This window comes from Plectropomus leopardus, chromosome 15, assembly GCF_008729295.1.
Source record: "Plectropomus leopardus isolate mb chromosome 15, YSFRI_Pleo_2.0, whole genome shotgun sequence".
Classification (NCBI taxonomy): Eukaryota; Metazoa; Chordata; class Actinopteri; order Perciformes; family Serranidae; genus Plectropomus; species Plectropomus leopardus.
This window is the reverse complement of record NC_056477.1, coordinates 19405383-19422818: the sequence shown is the minus strand read 5'-3', so window position 1 is coordinate 19422818 and position 17436 is coordinate 19405383. Positions and strand designations below refer to the sequence as shown.

Below are 17436 nucleotides of genomic sequence, written 5' to 3'. Positions count from 1 at the left end.
TGTATCTGCTAAACCTGCAAGGTAAGCTATCAGTCAATTCAATTCAGTTCACTTCTGTTCAGTTAAATTCAGTTTAATTCAGTTCAATTCAAACAACTTTATTAACCCCACTTAAGAGAGAATAATAATTATTTATTATATAACTGTTATTTTGCCACTACAAACAATTACACACAAAAAAACATAATAACGTAATATTAATATCAATATAAAGCACAATATGAATACAATAATCTATGTATGTATTTATCTATCTTGCTTTTCGACCACAGCGCTAGAGGGCGCCCTGTTTGCAGCGGCTCACCTCCTCTCTGCCTCCTGAACTCTGACCTCGGTGCTTGGGTCTGTGGTCGGATCTCATTCGAGGAGGATTTTGCTGGTCAGAAAATGAAAGTATTTATCCAGATGAATGGGTTGTCAGCGCTGTTTGACTAGCTTAGCAGTAGCTACACCCACTCTGTAATACGATTTGCAGGCGCAGCGGTTCACACGGATGCTGTCACTTAATATGACCTACATGTGTTACTCGGTGTCGGGATTTGTTTTGCTACATAGCTAATTAGCTGTTAGCTTGTCAGCTAGCTAGCAAGCAAGCTAGAAAACCGTTGCACCCCGGTGGCTTTAGAAATTAGCGTTCATCAGATGACCACCAACCACTTCTTTTTCCGGGACTCATGACTGTCCTTTTGTCACAATGTTTTTGAGGGTAGTTTTACCAAGTGATAGCGATACTGATAACAGTGAACTAGCTAACCTGAGTTAGCCAGTTTAAAGCCCACCGTGTCGTTAACATTTGAAGCAGCGGTGAGGGACAAGCTAACTGTACAGCCATCAGACGGGCTAGCTAGGATACCGTTTTCTAGCATCAGGGGTTAGCGACGTTTCCAGCGACAATGGCTAACGTGACAGACCTGCAAACAAAATACAGCAAGCTGGCACAGGAGTACTCCAAGGTAAAAACATGTCTACGTCCATTCAATGATGATGAAGTTAGTTGTCATTGATAAATTCACAGTTATTGACCAGGGTGGAGCCCAGAACTTCAGTGGGTTGTGTTAGCCACCTTCTTAAACTGTATCACTGTGCATCTTTAATCGACGAAAAATGCTATTTAAAAGTATTCACACATATACGATACTGGGATTTATTAAAATGAATACCATAGTTGAAGCCAGCCTTATTTTATTGCAAAGAAATACACTCTACTGGGAATTTATTACACTTAGCAGATACTAATTATGCTCTGTAATTGACACTACAGCCCTTCAATAAAGTCTGCAATCATGAAGGTTATATTGTTTTAGAGGTGTTGATTCAATTGTGGACTTAATGGTTATTTTGGGATATGTAGTGGTGTGGATGTGTGGAGATGTAGTGGTACAGTTAAATTTTATTTACTCTTAAGTTAGACTGATCTGTGTATGTTTTTTTAAAAGTAAAAATAGTAAAAGTAAGTAAGTATAACACTGTACAATTCAACAGCACCACAAAGTACAGCCTCCACATCAACAACAACAACAACAACAATAATAACAATAATAATCAACTTTTCTTTATAGTACACGTTTCATAAAAGTGCTTCATCAGAAAAATGCAACACAGAAGCAAAAAAGACATAAAGCTTCAAATCAATCCACAGACAGTCAGTGATAAACAAAATGTAAAAGTGAAGGTAAAAAGTACAGAGACCAGTAAGAATAGTTAAACTGAGAGAATTGATACAAAATATTAATTACAAGAATTAAATTACCTCATTGTTCAATAAACACAACTCTATGAAACTGTTGTAGCAAAAACTGAACATTATATCTGTCATGATTTAATTTAACACAGAAGGTAGAGAAAGCCAGGTGCATTTTTATTTATTTATTTTTTCATTATTTATTTATTTATTTTATTGTCATGCCTTTTGCCAATCCCGAGTGGGTTTGTAAGAGTCTTTTTTAATACCCATTTTCCAGTATGTACATCCAATACAAAACATGTTGAGAAGGAAAATAAAAGAAACATTTAATAAACATGTAGGCAACTGAGCGTATGCTGATATGATGTTGAATTACATGATCAATGTAATGTAAAACAAGATCATATGTCACAGGTTTTGGGTTATCATGGTGTGTTTTAGCTTGCGTGTTTTCAGTTCACAGCAATATGTGCTACAGTTTTTACATGTTCAGTGGGTAAAAATCATGGTGTGTTCAAGTGCTGTCAACACTTTTGAAGGTTAATTTGTTAACAAGTGGCAGTTAAGAGACAGTCAAGCCTTTGAGTCTGCGTTTTCTCTTGCGAGCTGTTTGTGCCCTTTGTTTCTGTGTCAGCTGACAGCACGGGGAGCACAGGCTCTTTCCTGTTCAACTCTGATCTCCCCGTTAGCCAAGCACCATATCCTGTTCAGGAAGTGCTGACAATGTAGCTGTCACACATATTGCTCTTCTGCTTAATGAAGTATGTGTCAAAAGCCACAAGCTGAACAGTAAAGAACGCTGAGTATTTTAAACATTTGGTGTTTGTTATGCAGAATAGGATTTAAAAAAAAGCAGCAAACACATTTGACAGACATTATCTGTGTACAGGCAGATGTGAATTCACCTGAGGATGCTGCATACATAATGCATTTGTCTTTATTTAAAAACTGCTTTTGCACCTCAATCCTGACCACTAATAAAACATTCATTTAACTAGGAAAGCACTCTGAGATTTAAACACAAAACAATGAGATTTAAACCTCTTTTACAAGTGAGACTTAGCCAGACAAGACAGGGTCAAAGACCGTTTTAAATTGCATTTATGTTTTATGTCTCAGCATTTTCCTCTGTGTGTTTTCACAGCTCCGCGCCCAGAACCAGGTGCTGAAGAAGGCGGTCGTGGATGAACAGGCCAACTCTGCCTCATTTAAGGTAAAGTCACATGTTTAACAGAAAAAAAAAATAATGATCCACAGCTCTAATACACAATTTTACTCTTGATATAGGCCAGACAATGAAGTCGCAACAATTTTTTGTGAACAACTGTATGTTCATATTTGCTAAATGAAACGAGATGGTCACCTAATCTGACTAGTACTCATTGCAGTGTTGTAATTTAATAGGCTGGAGTTGCACAATAGAGTGTTGCAGTAATGAGTCTTAAAACCTGGAGCTGAGTTAGCATTTTTGAACTTCTGTTCCCCTCATCTTTAAGTCACTGTTTTTTTTAAATGGGTTATCAGTTATAAGCCTGAAATAAGGCCTGTGGTTAACACTAGCTTAAGAGATTTTGTTCTGCCACATAAAATATGTGAGTAAATACCCCTCTTGCAACTTTTGCAGCTTTTTATTGTTTGGCGGTTGCCAAAAAGTCCCAAAATGAGACCACAGAGCTTGAGGGAGACAACAATGCCAAACAGTCTTAACTGCCTCGTGGTGGCAGTGACAATAAAGTCATGCCACAGTGGTGTAAATACTTTATAGCCTAACATTAGCTTTTAACTTTTGGAGATTGCATTTACGCTTCAAAAATCATAGAAATAGCGTTACTTTGTGAAGATTATCTCACTGAACAAAATACCCAAGTATCATACACTTTTGTTTGCCGCAGAGATTATTTTCTGGTTTGATTCAAAATCAGATTGAAAAATCCCATTGGCTTTTTGTCGAGGGAACCAGATAGATGCTGACTGCAGAGTTGTCCTACAAAAAAAACGTCACCGCTGCAGCACTCTGTGTGTGTCAGCTCTGCCATATTTGTCAGGGAGGTTTTTTGTTGTTGTTGTTGTTGTTGTTTTCACTATGCAACAGTGCATAGTGTAACATTGTCATGATTTAGAGGCAGGTATTTGCTTAATGTGTGGCTTTGTAAGAAGACATGTACAGCAAGTTTATGCCCAACATGTGTCTTTATTATCCTCATCAGGAGCAGCTGAAGCAGAGGGACCAGAGTCTGAGGAAGCAGGAGCAGGAGATGGACAGTCTCAGCTTCAGGAACCAACAGCTGGCCAAGAGAGTGGAGCTGCTGCAAGAGGAGCTAGCTGTCAGTGAAGCCAAGGGCAAAAAGGGGAAGGTGATCATGAGGGGGAATAAGGGAGAGGCTGCACAGTTGGGTAGAGGGAACAGAATGTACTCATACAGTCATGAAAATTAGTCTGACAGATTAAACATTAGTTTTAAGATTGATTATGAAATAATAATGATTATGATTAAAAACAGTAATGTTTGTAGAGCCAAAGGATCACAATTAACAGCTCTTGTTTATCTCCACCTCCTCAAGAGTAAAGCAGACTCTCCGTCACAGCATGGTCTGGAGACTCAGAATGTTTTTGATGAGGACCTGCAGAAAAAGATAGAAGAAAATGAGCGACTTCACATCCAAGTGAGCAGCCGCACCATGTTTATGTGGTTCTGTTAGTGCTTCGTATATACTGTTAATGTACAGGGGAGGCTATGTGTATGATGACTCTGTTTTCTGTTGTATGCTCATTAGTTTTATGAAGCAGATGAGCGGCACAGGAGGCAGGAGGCCGAGCTTACAACACGACTGCAGGAGCTGGAGAGAGACTCCGAGCAGCACCAGGCTGTTGTGGACGGACTCACCACGAAGTACATGGAAACAATTGAGCGGCTGCAGAGTGACAAAGCACGTTTAGAGGTGAGGATGAGCAAGAGGAGATTGAAGTACATTTTGTGATTGTCAGTTTTAATGATGTTCATTAAATGGTGTTTATTTTTTTCTTTTCCTGATAGTTGAAAGCACAGACCTTGGAGAGGGAAGCAAAGGAGTGCAGAATGCGAACAGAAGAATGGTACGCCCTCCTTTTTATTCACAGTTTCACAATAATTTTATTCATTAATATATATTATCAGGAAGCCAAAAGGGCAATTTGCATATAGGAAATACTCATACATTACAAAATCTGTGTTTAAAAGATCTGGGAAATTATCACACACCAGTATCCTCATTATGTTTTTTACTATTTGATATTAACCGTAAGCAATGTCACAGGAGAGGGTGTGCTTTAATATCATTTGTGATACGGCAGTGAAGCGTTCAGGACTGAGGAGCTCATCACTGTCGTGCCACAAAGACTTTCGTGCAATTTTGCTTAAATATACATTTTTGTCCACTACAGTTGAGATTATTATTGATTTAACAAGTAATACTTTGAAACTTGAGCATATCGGCGTGATTTCTTTCAAAAAACAGGTAGAAGATACAAGTTACAAGAAAATTACCTGAAATTTAGCAAAAAGTAGTCCGTTATAATGATTAAAAAATATAAATTTAGTTTTCTGGACATTTTTTTTTCAAGTGTTTGTTGTTATTATCTTCTAATAATCTTTCTCTCTCTCTCTCGCTCTCTCTCTCTTAACTCTTAAAACTGATTTTCAGGTCATTTTCTTATCTAATGTCTTGTAATTTTTTGGGACACCGCTTGCCAAGTTGCTCAGTGCCTTTTCAAACATGTTTCCAAAAGAAATCAAACCAATTTTCTCAGTTTTGAATGCATGTAAAATGCACCTGAACACAGCAGAAGAAAAAAAAAATAGGTCATTCCAGGTTTCAAAGGGTTAAAATGCATTCTTTAATCTGTTTAACTCTGTTTTTTGCTCTCTCTCTCTGCAGTCAGCAGCAGTTGAGGCGATGCCAGACCGAGTTGAACAGACAGGTGAAGCAAAGCAGCAGCGTTATCCAGGAGAAAGTGCCCTTTAATGACACCAGTGAGTATCTGGCATTGAGCCACAATCTGCTACAGAGCAGACATCTATTTGAGAACGTTTATGTCTTTGTCACTGATACCATAACACCATTCTGCCCTGGAGTAAATACTGTAATGCTACACCAAACTGTAATATTGCACCCAAGGAGGCAGCAGGCTAAAACATTTAAGCTGTGTTTGTTGAGTCAATAAAGTTTAGTTCAGGGACTGAGAATCTGCTCTGGTTTAACTGCCTCTCTCTTTTATCCTACAGAATTTAGTGACTACAACAGCCTAAATGTGCCACCACACAATCGGAGACACCAGGTGAGTGAGGAAACAAGCACATTTTTTAAATGGGTTTACAGTGCACATGCATGTCATCGGTCTAAAGAGAATACTTGTGTCATTCTGTATCACAGTTTATCTACTGTTGTCTAAAGTCAGAATTGTATTTCCCACAACAGATTAAACATTTACTCTTTTCTTGTTTTAATTATGAAAACTACCAATATTTTATCATTTTAAAAATTTGAGAAAATATGTACATGTTGTAAATTAATCAATAACTGTGGACTCCAGCAGTAATGCTCAGCTATTGTCAGATACTTCTTCAAATACTTCAAATATTCTCTTTGTTAATCAAGAAAAGAAAAAGTGGTCAATAAATATCAGGATATACTAAAAGGTGTCTTCTGATGCCTTGTTTTTCCAACAGATCAACAGTCCTAAAGATATTGAAATGACTGTAATGAATAGAAAAAAAACATAAATATAAAATGCGCATAATTTAGAAACTCAAATGTGGTATTATATATATATATATATATATATATTATATACACACACACACACACACACATATATATATAGTATAGTGAAAGAGTACCTTTGACCACACCCCTCATCACTTGATTTGTGATGCCTCACAAAGAAGCTAATGGCACATACTCAGCCGTTTCACAAAAGGTCCGTTTTCGGCAACCTGAAAAAACAGTAGAAAAAGCCACGATTTCAAATTATACCCATGTATGTGTCTACAAGACCTAAAATGGTGAAGTGTGTGTATTTTTTTTTATTTTTTTGTGGTTTTTTTTAGCTGAAAGCACGGGACTTGGCTGGTCAGGCTCTGAGCTTTATTCAGGACCTGGTGGCTGCTCTGTTGAACTTCCACTCCTACACAGAACAGAGAGTGCACATCTATCCCCTGGACTCCTCCATCGAGCCCATCTCCCCTCTAAACCAGAATGGTGAGGCAACTACACACAGTAATGTCAGACTGCCTACCATATAACAGATGCACAATAACGTCATCTAAAATATATTTCTGTATTCAGTGTACAAACTTAAATGCATAATTCCTCTCTCTTTCTAGTTTTCTCATTATCTACATGAGAATGCAGCCTATGTGCGCCCCCTAGAGGACAGCTTTCTGCAGTTACACCAAAGCATCACAGAGGACACTGTCACAGTACTGGTGAGAGGTTTTCGGACAGGGACAATGTGTGGGCTTGTTCATGATGCTTGCTTAGAATGAAACCGCTTATTGTGTCTTTTTTTTTTTTTTCTTGAATTTAAGGAGACTGTGGTCAAGCTGAAGAGTTTTGCTGATTATTTCTCTTCATACACCCACTTTCTGCAAAAGATTCTTCCTTACCAGCTGAAAAGGTCAGTGCTGTGTGTGTGTGTGTGTGTGTGTGTGTGTGTGTGTGTGTGTGTGTGTGTGTGTGTGTGTGTGTGTGAGTGTGAGAGGTAGAGAAATGAAGTGGAGGAGGATTTATCGATCTTCTCCTTTCTTTTCAGCCTGGAAGAAGAGTGCGACGCACCTCTTTGTACTGCTGCCCTTACTGTGAAAAACCAGGAGTTGCAGAGTGATATGAAGAGAGTAACTTCGGTGTTTGAGAAGCTGCAGAGCTACATTAACCTTTTGGCCTTACCTAGTAGGTTAACATATGCAGAAATGCATACCATATCTCACAGATAAATCCATATAAATGTCATTTTGTCTCAGAGACACAATGAAAACATTGAGTCTGTGGCTTGTGTGTTTGTGTAGTTTTAGCTTAAAGGGAATTTTCTGTATTTTTCTACCCGGACCCTATTTTCCCCTATTTTTTGGGTCTAAGGGACTAATGGAGAGAATGATTTTTAAAATTGATCCAGCACTGAGACATGACAGCTGTAGTGGCAAAATGGACCGCAGTATATTCCTTATGGGCAATTGTGCGCTGTCAATTTATGTCCATTGACAGGCTCTTATTGTTATTATTTTGAAGTGTCAACATTACGGCAAGGACCCTACAAAGAAATGGAACATTTTTCTTTATCTTTTGCTGGTCTGTTTGTTAGTGTGACCATGTCTTCCTCTGGGCACTGGAAACCTTTTAGATAACACAAAGCTTTCTGTTCTCCAACACAACAAACTCTTTCGAGCGCTCCTTTCTCAGACTCTCTCTAATGTTTCTGATGTTTTTTTTTCCTGCAACAAGTCACCTCTTGCTAGATTTCCGAACGAGCCTTCTTCTCAAGCAAGACTTGGTCACAGTAACAAACAGACCAAAAAACAAACATGTTTTGTTTCACTGTAGGGTCTTTTTGTAGTAATGCTGACACTTTAAATAACAATCTGAGTCTGTCAGTGTCAAAAACAAGCAATTTTTTGGATGTTAATTAACGGTGCACAGTTGCCCGTAGAGAACACATTGCAGCTTGTTTTGCCACTGTGGCTGCAGCTGTCTGTCTCAATAGTGGATCACTTTCAAACATTGTTGTCTCCATTAGTCAGTTAGACACACAAATACAGGAAAAAATGTTCCATGTTGAAGATAGCACAGTTTCCCTTTAATGTAGCAGATCAGGCCCTGAGCTTTATTCAGGAGCTGGTTTTCTGTCTGTTATCTCAGTTAATATGTGATAAGAAGAAATACTTTGCAAATTATTGTAAATAATCTTTTTTTTTTTTTTTTAAAAGTAATTTGTCTTTATGGAAAGAATGGGTACTGTGTGTAAAATAATACAACGTGCTTGTTTTACAAACGTGTGCTATGTGTCTCAGGTGTTCGGCAGGATGCCATGCCACAGAGCAGCACCTCAGCTGTCTTCACCCAGCTGGCTGCCTGCCTGCACAGTCTTCACGATGCCATTAAAGGTGAGCAGCACTGAGAGCCATTTATTATCCATTCACAACCAGCACGACGCCACACAACAATTCCCTCACGCAACCACCCAGCTGCTGTTACCATTCATAAAAGTTAGACTCAATTTTCTGTTTTCATGGTAATAACCACCAGCCCAGTCTTTGAAGAGTAAATATCCAGAGGCTTTAGTGAAGCGTCTATCACGCTGTGATGCCAAATGGAAGGATAATTTAGTGCTCTCTGGCAGAGAAGAGTCACTTATGTGCACAGCTGACACATTTGGCTCAGTGTGTTTGTGTAATGAGTAACTTTATCTTAGTTCTTTTGGGGACTGTGATTGCCTGTAAATCTGTCACATGCCATTTACCCACCAATCAGTAAGGGAGCATCACAAAACAGCCATGTTTTGGGGGTGCCCAGTAGCTCACCTGGTTAAGCAGGTGCCCCATGTACAGAAGCTGCGTCCTCACCGCAGCGGCTGTGGGTTCAACTCCAACCTGTGGCCCTTTGCTGCATGTCATCCCCTCTCTCTCCCCCTTTCATGCCCATTCTGTCCTATTAATAATAAAGACAAAAGCCCAAAAAAACCCAGCCACCTTTTGATACCAAAAGATGAATAAGAAAATAAAAAAATGTAGCTAGTAAGGCTGTAGACGGGACTCAAAGCCAACACATTTTTTAAATTGTCTCTGCTGCTAATCTGTTTCCTCTCTGTGTGTCCAGAGATGTCAAAGCACTACAACCAGAAGGCTGGCTTAGAGAAGGAACTCCCCACCGTCACCCAGAAGCTCAGCACCACCACAGAGTGCCTGCTGGGATCTTTGGGCTCTCTGACCAGCAGCACTGGCAAGGTACAACCAACAGGGGGCAGGCATCAGCCAGGTTACTTACTCCTATATCATATGTTCAAACAGTGTGATATTTATTAGCTGTAAAGCACAAAAGCTCAATTGTAAGTTACGGTGAGATTTCTCTGCTACTGGATCACTTTGGTGATTTTGTGACCACAGAACAACAGGACTCAGGTGGGCAGCGGTCAAATGTTCAAAGATACCGTCCAACTCACAGTTTGTACAGCTGCTCCCCAGTCAGAGTAAAGGGATAAACGATTTTTCTTTGTGAGTCAAGTGAAGCGTTGGCTTAGATGTGTGTGCTGATGGGAGGCACAAGTCCGGTGGGTTGCAGCGTTGAATAACACGCTGGCACACGATGTGTGGAGCGAGCTGCGCTTTCAGAGTGATCATCTCTGCAGGCAAAAGCTTAATTGCTCAGACATTTATCATCCTGGACACTTGGTGGTGTAATCATCTCTCTGCTGTAAACACACTGGTTAATTTGAGGCTTAACAGAATGCTGAGTAGCTGCGGTGAGATATGTAGGCATTAATTAGTGTTCCTTTAGCTAAGGAGGCTGCAGAGATCTCTTTTATTTGAATGATATGGGATATTATGTCACTATTTTGTTGCAGATTGCCACTTTCTTCAGCAACAACTTGGACTTCTTCACATCATCGGGCTACAGTCCAAAAGGCAGCACAGCAACACTCAACCCCTTGCAGGCAGAGAGTATGCTGGCCAACAAAAAGAAAGCAGCTGCCTATTTCCATGCAATCAAAAAGGTTAGTGTATGCTCAGATATGCTGGTTATTAGCAGGTCTTTACTCATCACAAAGAGTGACCGAGCCTTTACAGTTAAAGCAAAGTTTTATAGCTGCTGTAATTTATGACTCAATTTCTTTTCTTTTTTTTGCCTTTATTCCTTGTTAAGAAAAGAATACAAATAAGTAAAATATGAATAAAGAAAACTGTATACGAATGTAGTCATTACAATTACGAATGCATGTTTTTAATTAATACATGACTATTTCCTCACTATACTTCTTTTGTTTCTTTGTTCAGGCAAGGCCACAGTCTGTTCCATACAGAGAAGCCCTGTCAAACCGTCGTATACTCACCAGCTCCACCGAGAGCAGAGAAGGTCTCACTCAGCAGGTATGATACAAAATTCATTAACAATTGATTAATTTATGAAACAAAAAAATGTTCTCATCATTTTGGAGGATAAACTCTATTTTATGTGGACAATGTGACCATGTATGAGTCAGTGTGGCAGCCAGGTTTGGTTGCCCTCAAGGCAGTGGCATAATAACACAGAGATAAAGTCAAAAATGTTTCCACATGCAGTTATGTCTGTTGTAGCAGCAGGAGCAACACTATCAATAGTTCCTCCGAAAATGCAGTAATATGGAATATCTAGTCATAACAACACAGAAATTCTTTAACAGGTGCAGAAATATCAGTCTTAAAATGTTGCAACACAGTTATGTGATATTTCAGACGAGTTGCTCTTTAGGGACAGGGAGTGAGATGGCTGGCCAGCAAGCGTCTGCATGTTCTGTTCTGAGCAAGCTCAAAGTGTTTTCTCTTTGTCAATATTTCTTTTGGCCGGTGTATGTGTTTTGATTTGTATTTTCAGCTTCAAGTTCACTATTAAATACACTAAGTCACTAAATGATTGTGTAAAGGCAGAGATTAGTGGGCCTCTGCCATGTGAGCTTCCAGGTTTTGGAAGACCTAGAAGCTGAAAGACCTCAGGACTTTCACATCCCGTTGAGGCTAGGTTTTGATTTGCGATGTAAAACATTTTCTGAACACTGTCCTCTTACTTGCAGTGAACTTTATTAGATAAAAGAAAAACCATTTTGGTCATTAGCGCTTCATCAAGTTAAGATTAATTAAGGTTAATTGCCCTGCACTAAACAAGGACTGATGAACTTATAATGACTTCCTGTGCATGTATAATGTGTTTTATTATTGTATTATTTATGATGATGTATGTTGGTTGTGCTGACTACTGTTGTGAACCAAATTGCCCCTCTGGGACATTAAAGACTTCTAAACTAAACTAAAGTAATCTGGTCTGAGGACCATGGTTTATCTACTAAAGTTTATTGCAAGTAACAGGACGGTGTTAAGGAATTCCCTTTTCTTGACTTTCTGACAATTTCCACCTACGCACCTGTCTACAAGTTTTCGAAGCTGTTCAAGAGCCTCCACATTTCTGATATAAAGCCATTAAAGTATTAAAAAAGTGACTTGACCTCATCTGCTACAAAAACAATTAAAAACATCGTCTGAATTCCTTTCATTCGATCAAAAAATGTTTTTTTAAAATGCTTTGCCCAAATATTGTTTCATTGCAGACTGTTTTGTTATATAGTTTCCCCATTTCTTCCTTAATACTGCCGCCCTTCCACTTCTCCCAACCTTTGCTCAACCCTCTTCCCACAAGCTCACTGTCCAACCCTCTCCTCTCCCTGTTGGCCTCCTGCAGGTGCAGCAGAGCCAGGAGAAGATTGCTCGGCTGGAGCAAGAGAAGGAGCACTGGCTCCTGGAGGCCCAGCTGGGGAAGGTGCGGTTGGAAAAGGAAAACCAGCGCATTGCGGAGCTGGAAGCGCAGCTCGCGGCAGCTCTAGGGGGAAGTCCAAATTCACAACCAGCCACAGCCAGCACGCTCGCAGAGAGCCATGAGGAAGCAGAGAAGGAGCAGAGGGCTGCTGGGAAAGAGACTACGCTGTGCACCAGCCTGGTACAGTCACTCTGCTGGCTGCTGTTAGTTTTCGCTTGCAGAGGATGTTTTCTGCCCATGGCACTGGTGTCTGATTTGCTTCAACAAAGGGAGTATTACCGTTCTTTTCTCATAGCTCCCACGCTAAGCAAGTTTTTGCTTAATAAAACTCAGACTCCCAAATGTGCTGATGTGGCAGAATAGATGAATACTGTTGTTTATATAAGTCAATGCAGAGTTCACCGTGCAGTCACAATCCAGGGCAGTTTGACTCATCAGTCTCTGCTCTATTTGGGCATCAGCTTTTGTTTTAATTATCTCTTGCTTGCTAGTTTGTCCTAACAGGCCTGTTTGTGCTTGAAGTGGATTTTAAAACATCAGATTCATGGTAAAGTTCATGTTAATGTTTCCTCTCTTTTGTCTTTTCACCAGGTTGGCATGTTGTGCACAACACCTACAGTTGAGCATGTGAGTTGTCATGCAAAGAAAATATGTTTAAAAACAATACCCACTAGAGGGAAAGAAATCTTATCTAGCTGGATGTTGTGTCTGTGTTTGCAGGTGGGAGACGAGGAGTCCAGAGAGCAGCTGATAAAGACTCACTACATGGCCAGAGTAGGAGAGCTCACCACCCAGCTCCAGATTTCAGACAGCAAAGCAGTGCACTTTCACTCAGAGGTAAGGCCCAAATAAGCTGCTTCTTTTGACATTTTGTTTATTTGGTTTCACTTCGCAGCCACCATCATACAATCATCAATTAAGTTATTTTACAGAGTGAACCAAAACTAACAAATAATTAAAAAATAAAACATATCAAAAAAAAGTTATCACATTTAAACAAAAGAAGTGCTTTTTGGGGAAATATACATTTTCCACTTCTTCCAAATTTCTTCAAATTTAGTTTCCTAAAGCCTAATTGAAAAGGTAATTCTTTCCATTACAAAAATTTCATAAATAATATCATACCAGTTCTCCACAGATGTGGCATCTGGCTGGTGCCATTTCCTTGTAACTGCTTTTTCAGCAGCTAAACAGCTAATTGTTATCCCAAATATAGTCACTGATTCCTTACTAAATCTTGCGCCAAAAAGCATTTACTTTTGGACAGGCCAAAACAAATGGTAGTGGTCGGCTTCCCGGAAGCCACACTTCCTCCAGCAGCTGGAATTGCCTGTGTGATGGGGCTTCTGAGCAGGTGTAATAAAAAATCTGCAGAGGCTTTTCCAGCCAAAAGTCCTCCATTCAGTTGAGCTCGATATCCTCCATTGAAATTCACAATATTTCTTCCTAACTTCTTCTTAAATACAACCATTAGATTTAAACTGCTTCTTATTGCAAAGAACTAACCTTTCCATCGCGCACAGCCTCTCTAACATTGCATGTCATCTGGAAAGAGATATGGAAACTTTTACAACCTCCACTAAAACATCCAAAAACACTTGGTGCAGAACAGTCACTTGCCCTGTCCCCTCATGTGCGCTATTTTTGTCTGCTTCTTTAATTTGCCTGAGAACTGAGAGCAAAAAGCTGAACCAGGAGTTAACCTTGTTTCTGTTCTTTCCTCTTTGTACGCAGGAAATGGTTTTTGAGCTCCATTATTACCATGTGTTGCCTTTTTTTACTGAAAAACTGACACCTTTTATTTTTAGTATTACTGTGAGGCTTGATCTGAATGTGGATACTTTTCTAAGTGACTAACTGGCATGTCAATCATCCGCACTTTGTGTCGTAGCAACAGGAATGCACCTGATCTTAAGTAGGTGTCTCAGGTATTAAACTGTCACTTCTTCAAACTGTGCATTTACCTTTGGCACTGTCCTCAGATGTACCCATTACTCGAAGAAATATCTCTCTTTATTGCAGCTTTTGAACAAGATCTGTAATATGGGCAAGCCATGCATTAAACATATCAGGGGACAGCGGTTGTTTACTTTCCTTTTTCCCTCTCTAGTGTCGGGCTTTGGCCAAGAGATTAGCCATTGCAGAAAAGTCACGGGAGACTCTGAGCGAGGAGGTCAAGGTGGCTAATCAGAACATCACACGCTTGCAGGTAAAATGCATTCTCATTACCAAAGAGCTTCTGTTTAGGTATATACACTACTCCACACTCAGGACATTCTCAACAGCTTTGTTTACATGCAGGAAATATTCAGTTTAAGCCCTTTTTGGGGAAAAAACAATATTCCTTCTAAGCTGTTAACATGGCTGATGGATGCAGCTATGTGCACTACGATTAAAGTGCCCCGATGTGTCCTTAATCACGTCAAACACAGCCTCCCTCTTTCATTCCTTCAACACTTTCCCGAAAAGGTTAACATTGCAGTATTAGAGCATATCTAAAAACCTGCTGACATCCAAGTCTTTAAAAATGTTAAAAGTAGGTGTGTTTCTCTTTACCACCAGACTCTGGGCCTTTCTTTAGGGCATGTATCTCCATCCCAGCCTTACAAAGTGTCGTGTGTGTACAGAGGTGACTGTAAACAGCTAAGAGTGTCACAAACTGCATTAAAAACCTAAACTGAGATGATATTCAGAATGGGCTGTATACATGTCCAAAAAATGCTCCTAAAACCCGAAAAGTCATATCTGCTGTCTTAATCGGAAAAATGCTCCATTTGGAAAGAGGCCTAAGAATATCCAAACTTAGAATGCCAATCCCAAATATTGTCATATTCGGAATAATAGTGAAATATTAGTGTGGATGTAAATGTAGTCACTGTAACTGTGATGTTTCAAACAGGATGAGCTGACCACAACGAAGAGGAGCTATGAAGACCAGCTCAGCATGATGAGCGACCACCTGTGTAGTATGAATGAGACTTTGAGCAAGCAGAGAGAGGAGATCGACACACTCAAACTGGGCAGCAAGGTATAGCACTCAGACAGATTCTTTTTGTGTGTTTTTTTTTTTTTATCCCTTTTAATTGTAAATTGTCAAAACAGCTGTCTGTCTGAATGAAGCTTTACTCTCAGGTTTGTTTTCAGCTGTCACATGCCGTCAGTCTCCATATAAATAAATCTAAAAGCTCCATCATTAAAGAGGGCTGATAAAAAACCCAGTGGCTTCAGGGAGCGTGAAGGATCATTTCGGGTTTGGCGGTGAAATGTGACATTGTAAAGTTTCTGTCAGTTATGAGGTTGAACTGGGAGGTCATCTGTGGTGTTGTGGTAGCTGCCGGGCCTGATGGGAAAAGCACCTGCTGGAACCATCTGAAGAAGTCATTAGGTTAAAACCGCAGAAATGGAGAGGCCTGTTTTTAAGTGTGCATGTTCCTGCTTGTGTGCACACAGATGGCTACGTGTTGCAAAGCTGCAGGACCGAACATGTTTCTGAATTAAAGGTGGTGATTTTCTGTGGAAGGCCAGAGACAAGCCTCGGCATGTTTTTAGATTGGGAAACAGAATCTAAAACAAAGCTGTCTCAACTTATTGCATGTAAACGCAACACAGTGTTTAAAGTGATGTACCAATCCCGGAAATTACTTGATCTAATTTTCTGCAGAACTGAGCTTGTATTTTCTGTTTCCTCTAGGGAAATGCCAAAAAGAATAAAGGTCGCTAGAGCTGCCCCCTAAACTTTGGCTCCATTTTGGCATCACAAAGGATCGGTTCTGTGGAGCCTCCCAGCAGCGTCCTGGTACCAACACCATCACCAAACCACAGGACGGCTACATGAGCCTTAGATCCCTCCACTGCTAGGCAGTGAACTTATTACGAAGGCTTGAACATGTTTTGACTGAAGAAGCTTCTTTTTTTCCCCCCCTTTTCCTTGTCACAGCACCAGTTATAACACAACATGATTCGCTGAGAATGCTTTCTGAAACAGAACCGGAAGCTGCTGCTTGACCTTTTTGGCCAAAGCAGGATGGGAGAGAAACAGCTTTTCCCCCAAAAGGGACAGAGAAAGATAAACAGCGGGGACAGTTGAGGTTGGTAATGCTCACTGCAGTCAAGACTTGAAGACCAAACCCTGTTGATCAGTGTGTGTACTTTTCCTGCTTTTAGCGTACGTGTCAGAGAAAATGAAATCCTTACTGCTTATCTGTGGGAGGAGGCGAACAGAGCAAATGTTGGTGTGGCTGTTATGTGTGCAGAGTGCTGTCTCATTGTATGACTGTGGTACCAGGCTTACAACATGTGTTTTACACTTAATTTTTTGTTTTGCTTTTTGAGTTAAAATTTGAAATGATTTGTGCAAGGTCCTGTATGTCTACATACAGCATAATACCCCGTACAACTAATGCATATATCAAAAGCTTCTGTAAAGAAGGGCTTCAAAACCTGAATGAACAACTAACAGAGAAACGCTTGAATTCCTTTCTCATTTTGGAAAGTTTTCAGTCCTCCCGTAATGGAGAAAAGACAAGAAATGCCTGCCTTGAAGCACTGATTAACTGCGTTTACTGAGACAAAAGGGTAGGATGGACGAGTCGGAGCTCGTGAAATAGTGTCAGTCTGTGTCTGTGAAGTTACTCTGTAACAATAGTCGTTTTTATCACCAAAGTGTGGATGTGAACTCAAAAGCCTGGTGTGGCACAACAGTCTCTAAACTTCATGTTGTACTATGTATGGACAAAAAGGGTTAATAATGTGAATATACACTCATTTAAAATCATTATATAATTGTACTGTAACATTTCTAAAAACTATATATATCTATATATATATACACACACAAAGGCATTTATTCAGAGGTTACAAAATGTTATTTTCTACAAAATTTGGAAAGCTGAGTCTTTAGCCAGTCGTATGTGTGTCTTCCCGTACTGTAACTGGTGCTTTGACAAACTGATTCATGAGTCATGGCAGGGTGCAGTTAAAGTTTACAGTAAACTAGAACTTCTTTGGCTTGTAGTGACATGAGGAAAATGAGAGAAAATGCCCAGAAGTAGTTATGAGCAGTTCATGTAAACCTCTTGTTTTCCAGTCAACACCTGCCAGCAAACCTTTGATCACAAGGATTTGCCAACGCCCCCCGAAGCTGAAAAAAAAGCCCTTGTTTTCTCACATTGTAACCTGTTCAAAAGCACATTAAAAAAAATGTGAAACAACATCAAAGAA

The 17436-nt window shown here is 39.9% G+C and overlaps 1 protein-coding gene across 1 annotated transcript; it reads left to right on the top strand.

The window, feature by feature from the left end:
- The first annotated feature begins 355 nt into the window (after positions 1 to 355).
- Positions 356 to 16680, top strand: ppp1r21 (protein phosphatase 1, regulatory subunit 21). Its single transcript, XM_042502447.1, has 22 exons — positions 356 to 953; positions 2829 to 2897; positions 3892 to 4038; positions 4246 to 4347; positions 4459 to 4623; positions 4719 to 4777; positions 5599 to 5693; positions 5946 to 5998; positions 6771 to 6918; positions 7045 to 7148; positions 7251 to 7339; positions 7475 to 7611; positions 8727 to 8819; positions 9532 to 9659; positions 10277 to 10426; positions 10707 to 10799; positions 12142 to 12396; positions 12808 to 12843; positions 12937 to 13053; positions 14327 to 14425; positions 15116 to 15244; positions 15908 to 16680. Exons 1-22 carry the CDS (start codon positions 894 to 896, stop codon positions 15935 to 15937), a joined length of 2358 nt encoding a protein of 785 aa, XP_042358381.1. The 5' UTR covers positions 356 to 893; the 3' UTR covers positions 15938 to 16680.
- The last annotated feature ends 756 nt before the right edge of the window (positions 16681 to 17436 follow it).

Coding starts and splice junctions, on each gene's coding strand:
- ppp1r21 (XM_042502447.1), top strand. CDS start 894: ATGGCTAACGTGACAGACCTGCAAACAAAATACAGCAAGCTGGCACAG. Junction 4,778..5,598: donor AGAATGCGAACAGAAGAATG/GTACGCCCTCCT, acceptor CTCTCTCTGCAG/TCAGCAGCAGTTGAGGCGAT. Junction 13,054..14,326: donor CAGTGCACTTTCACTCAGAG/GTAAGGCCCAAA, acceptor TTCCCTCTCTAG/TGTCGGGCTTTGGCCAAGAG.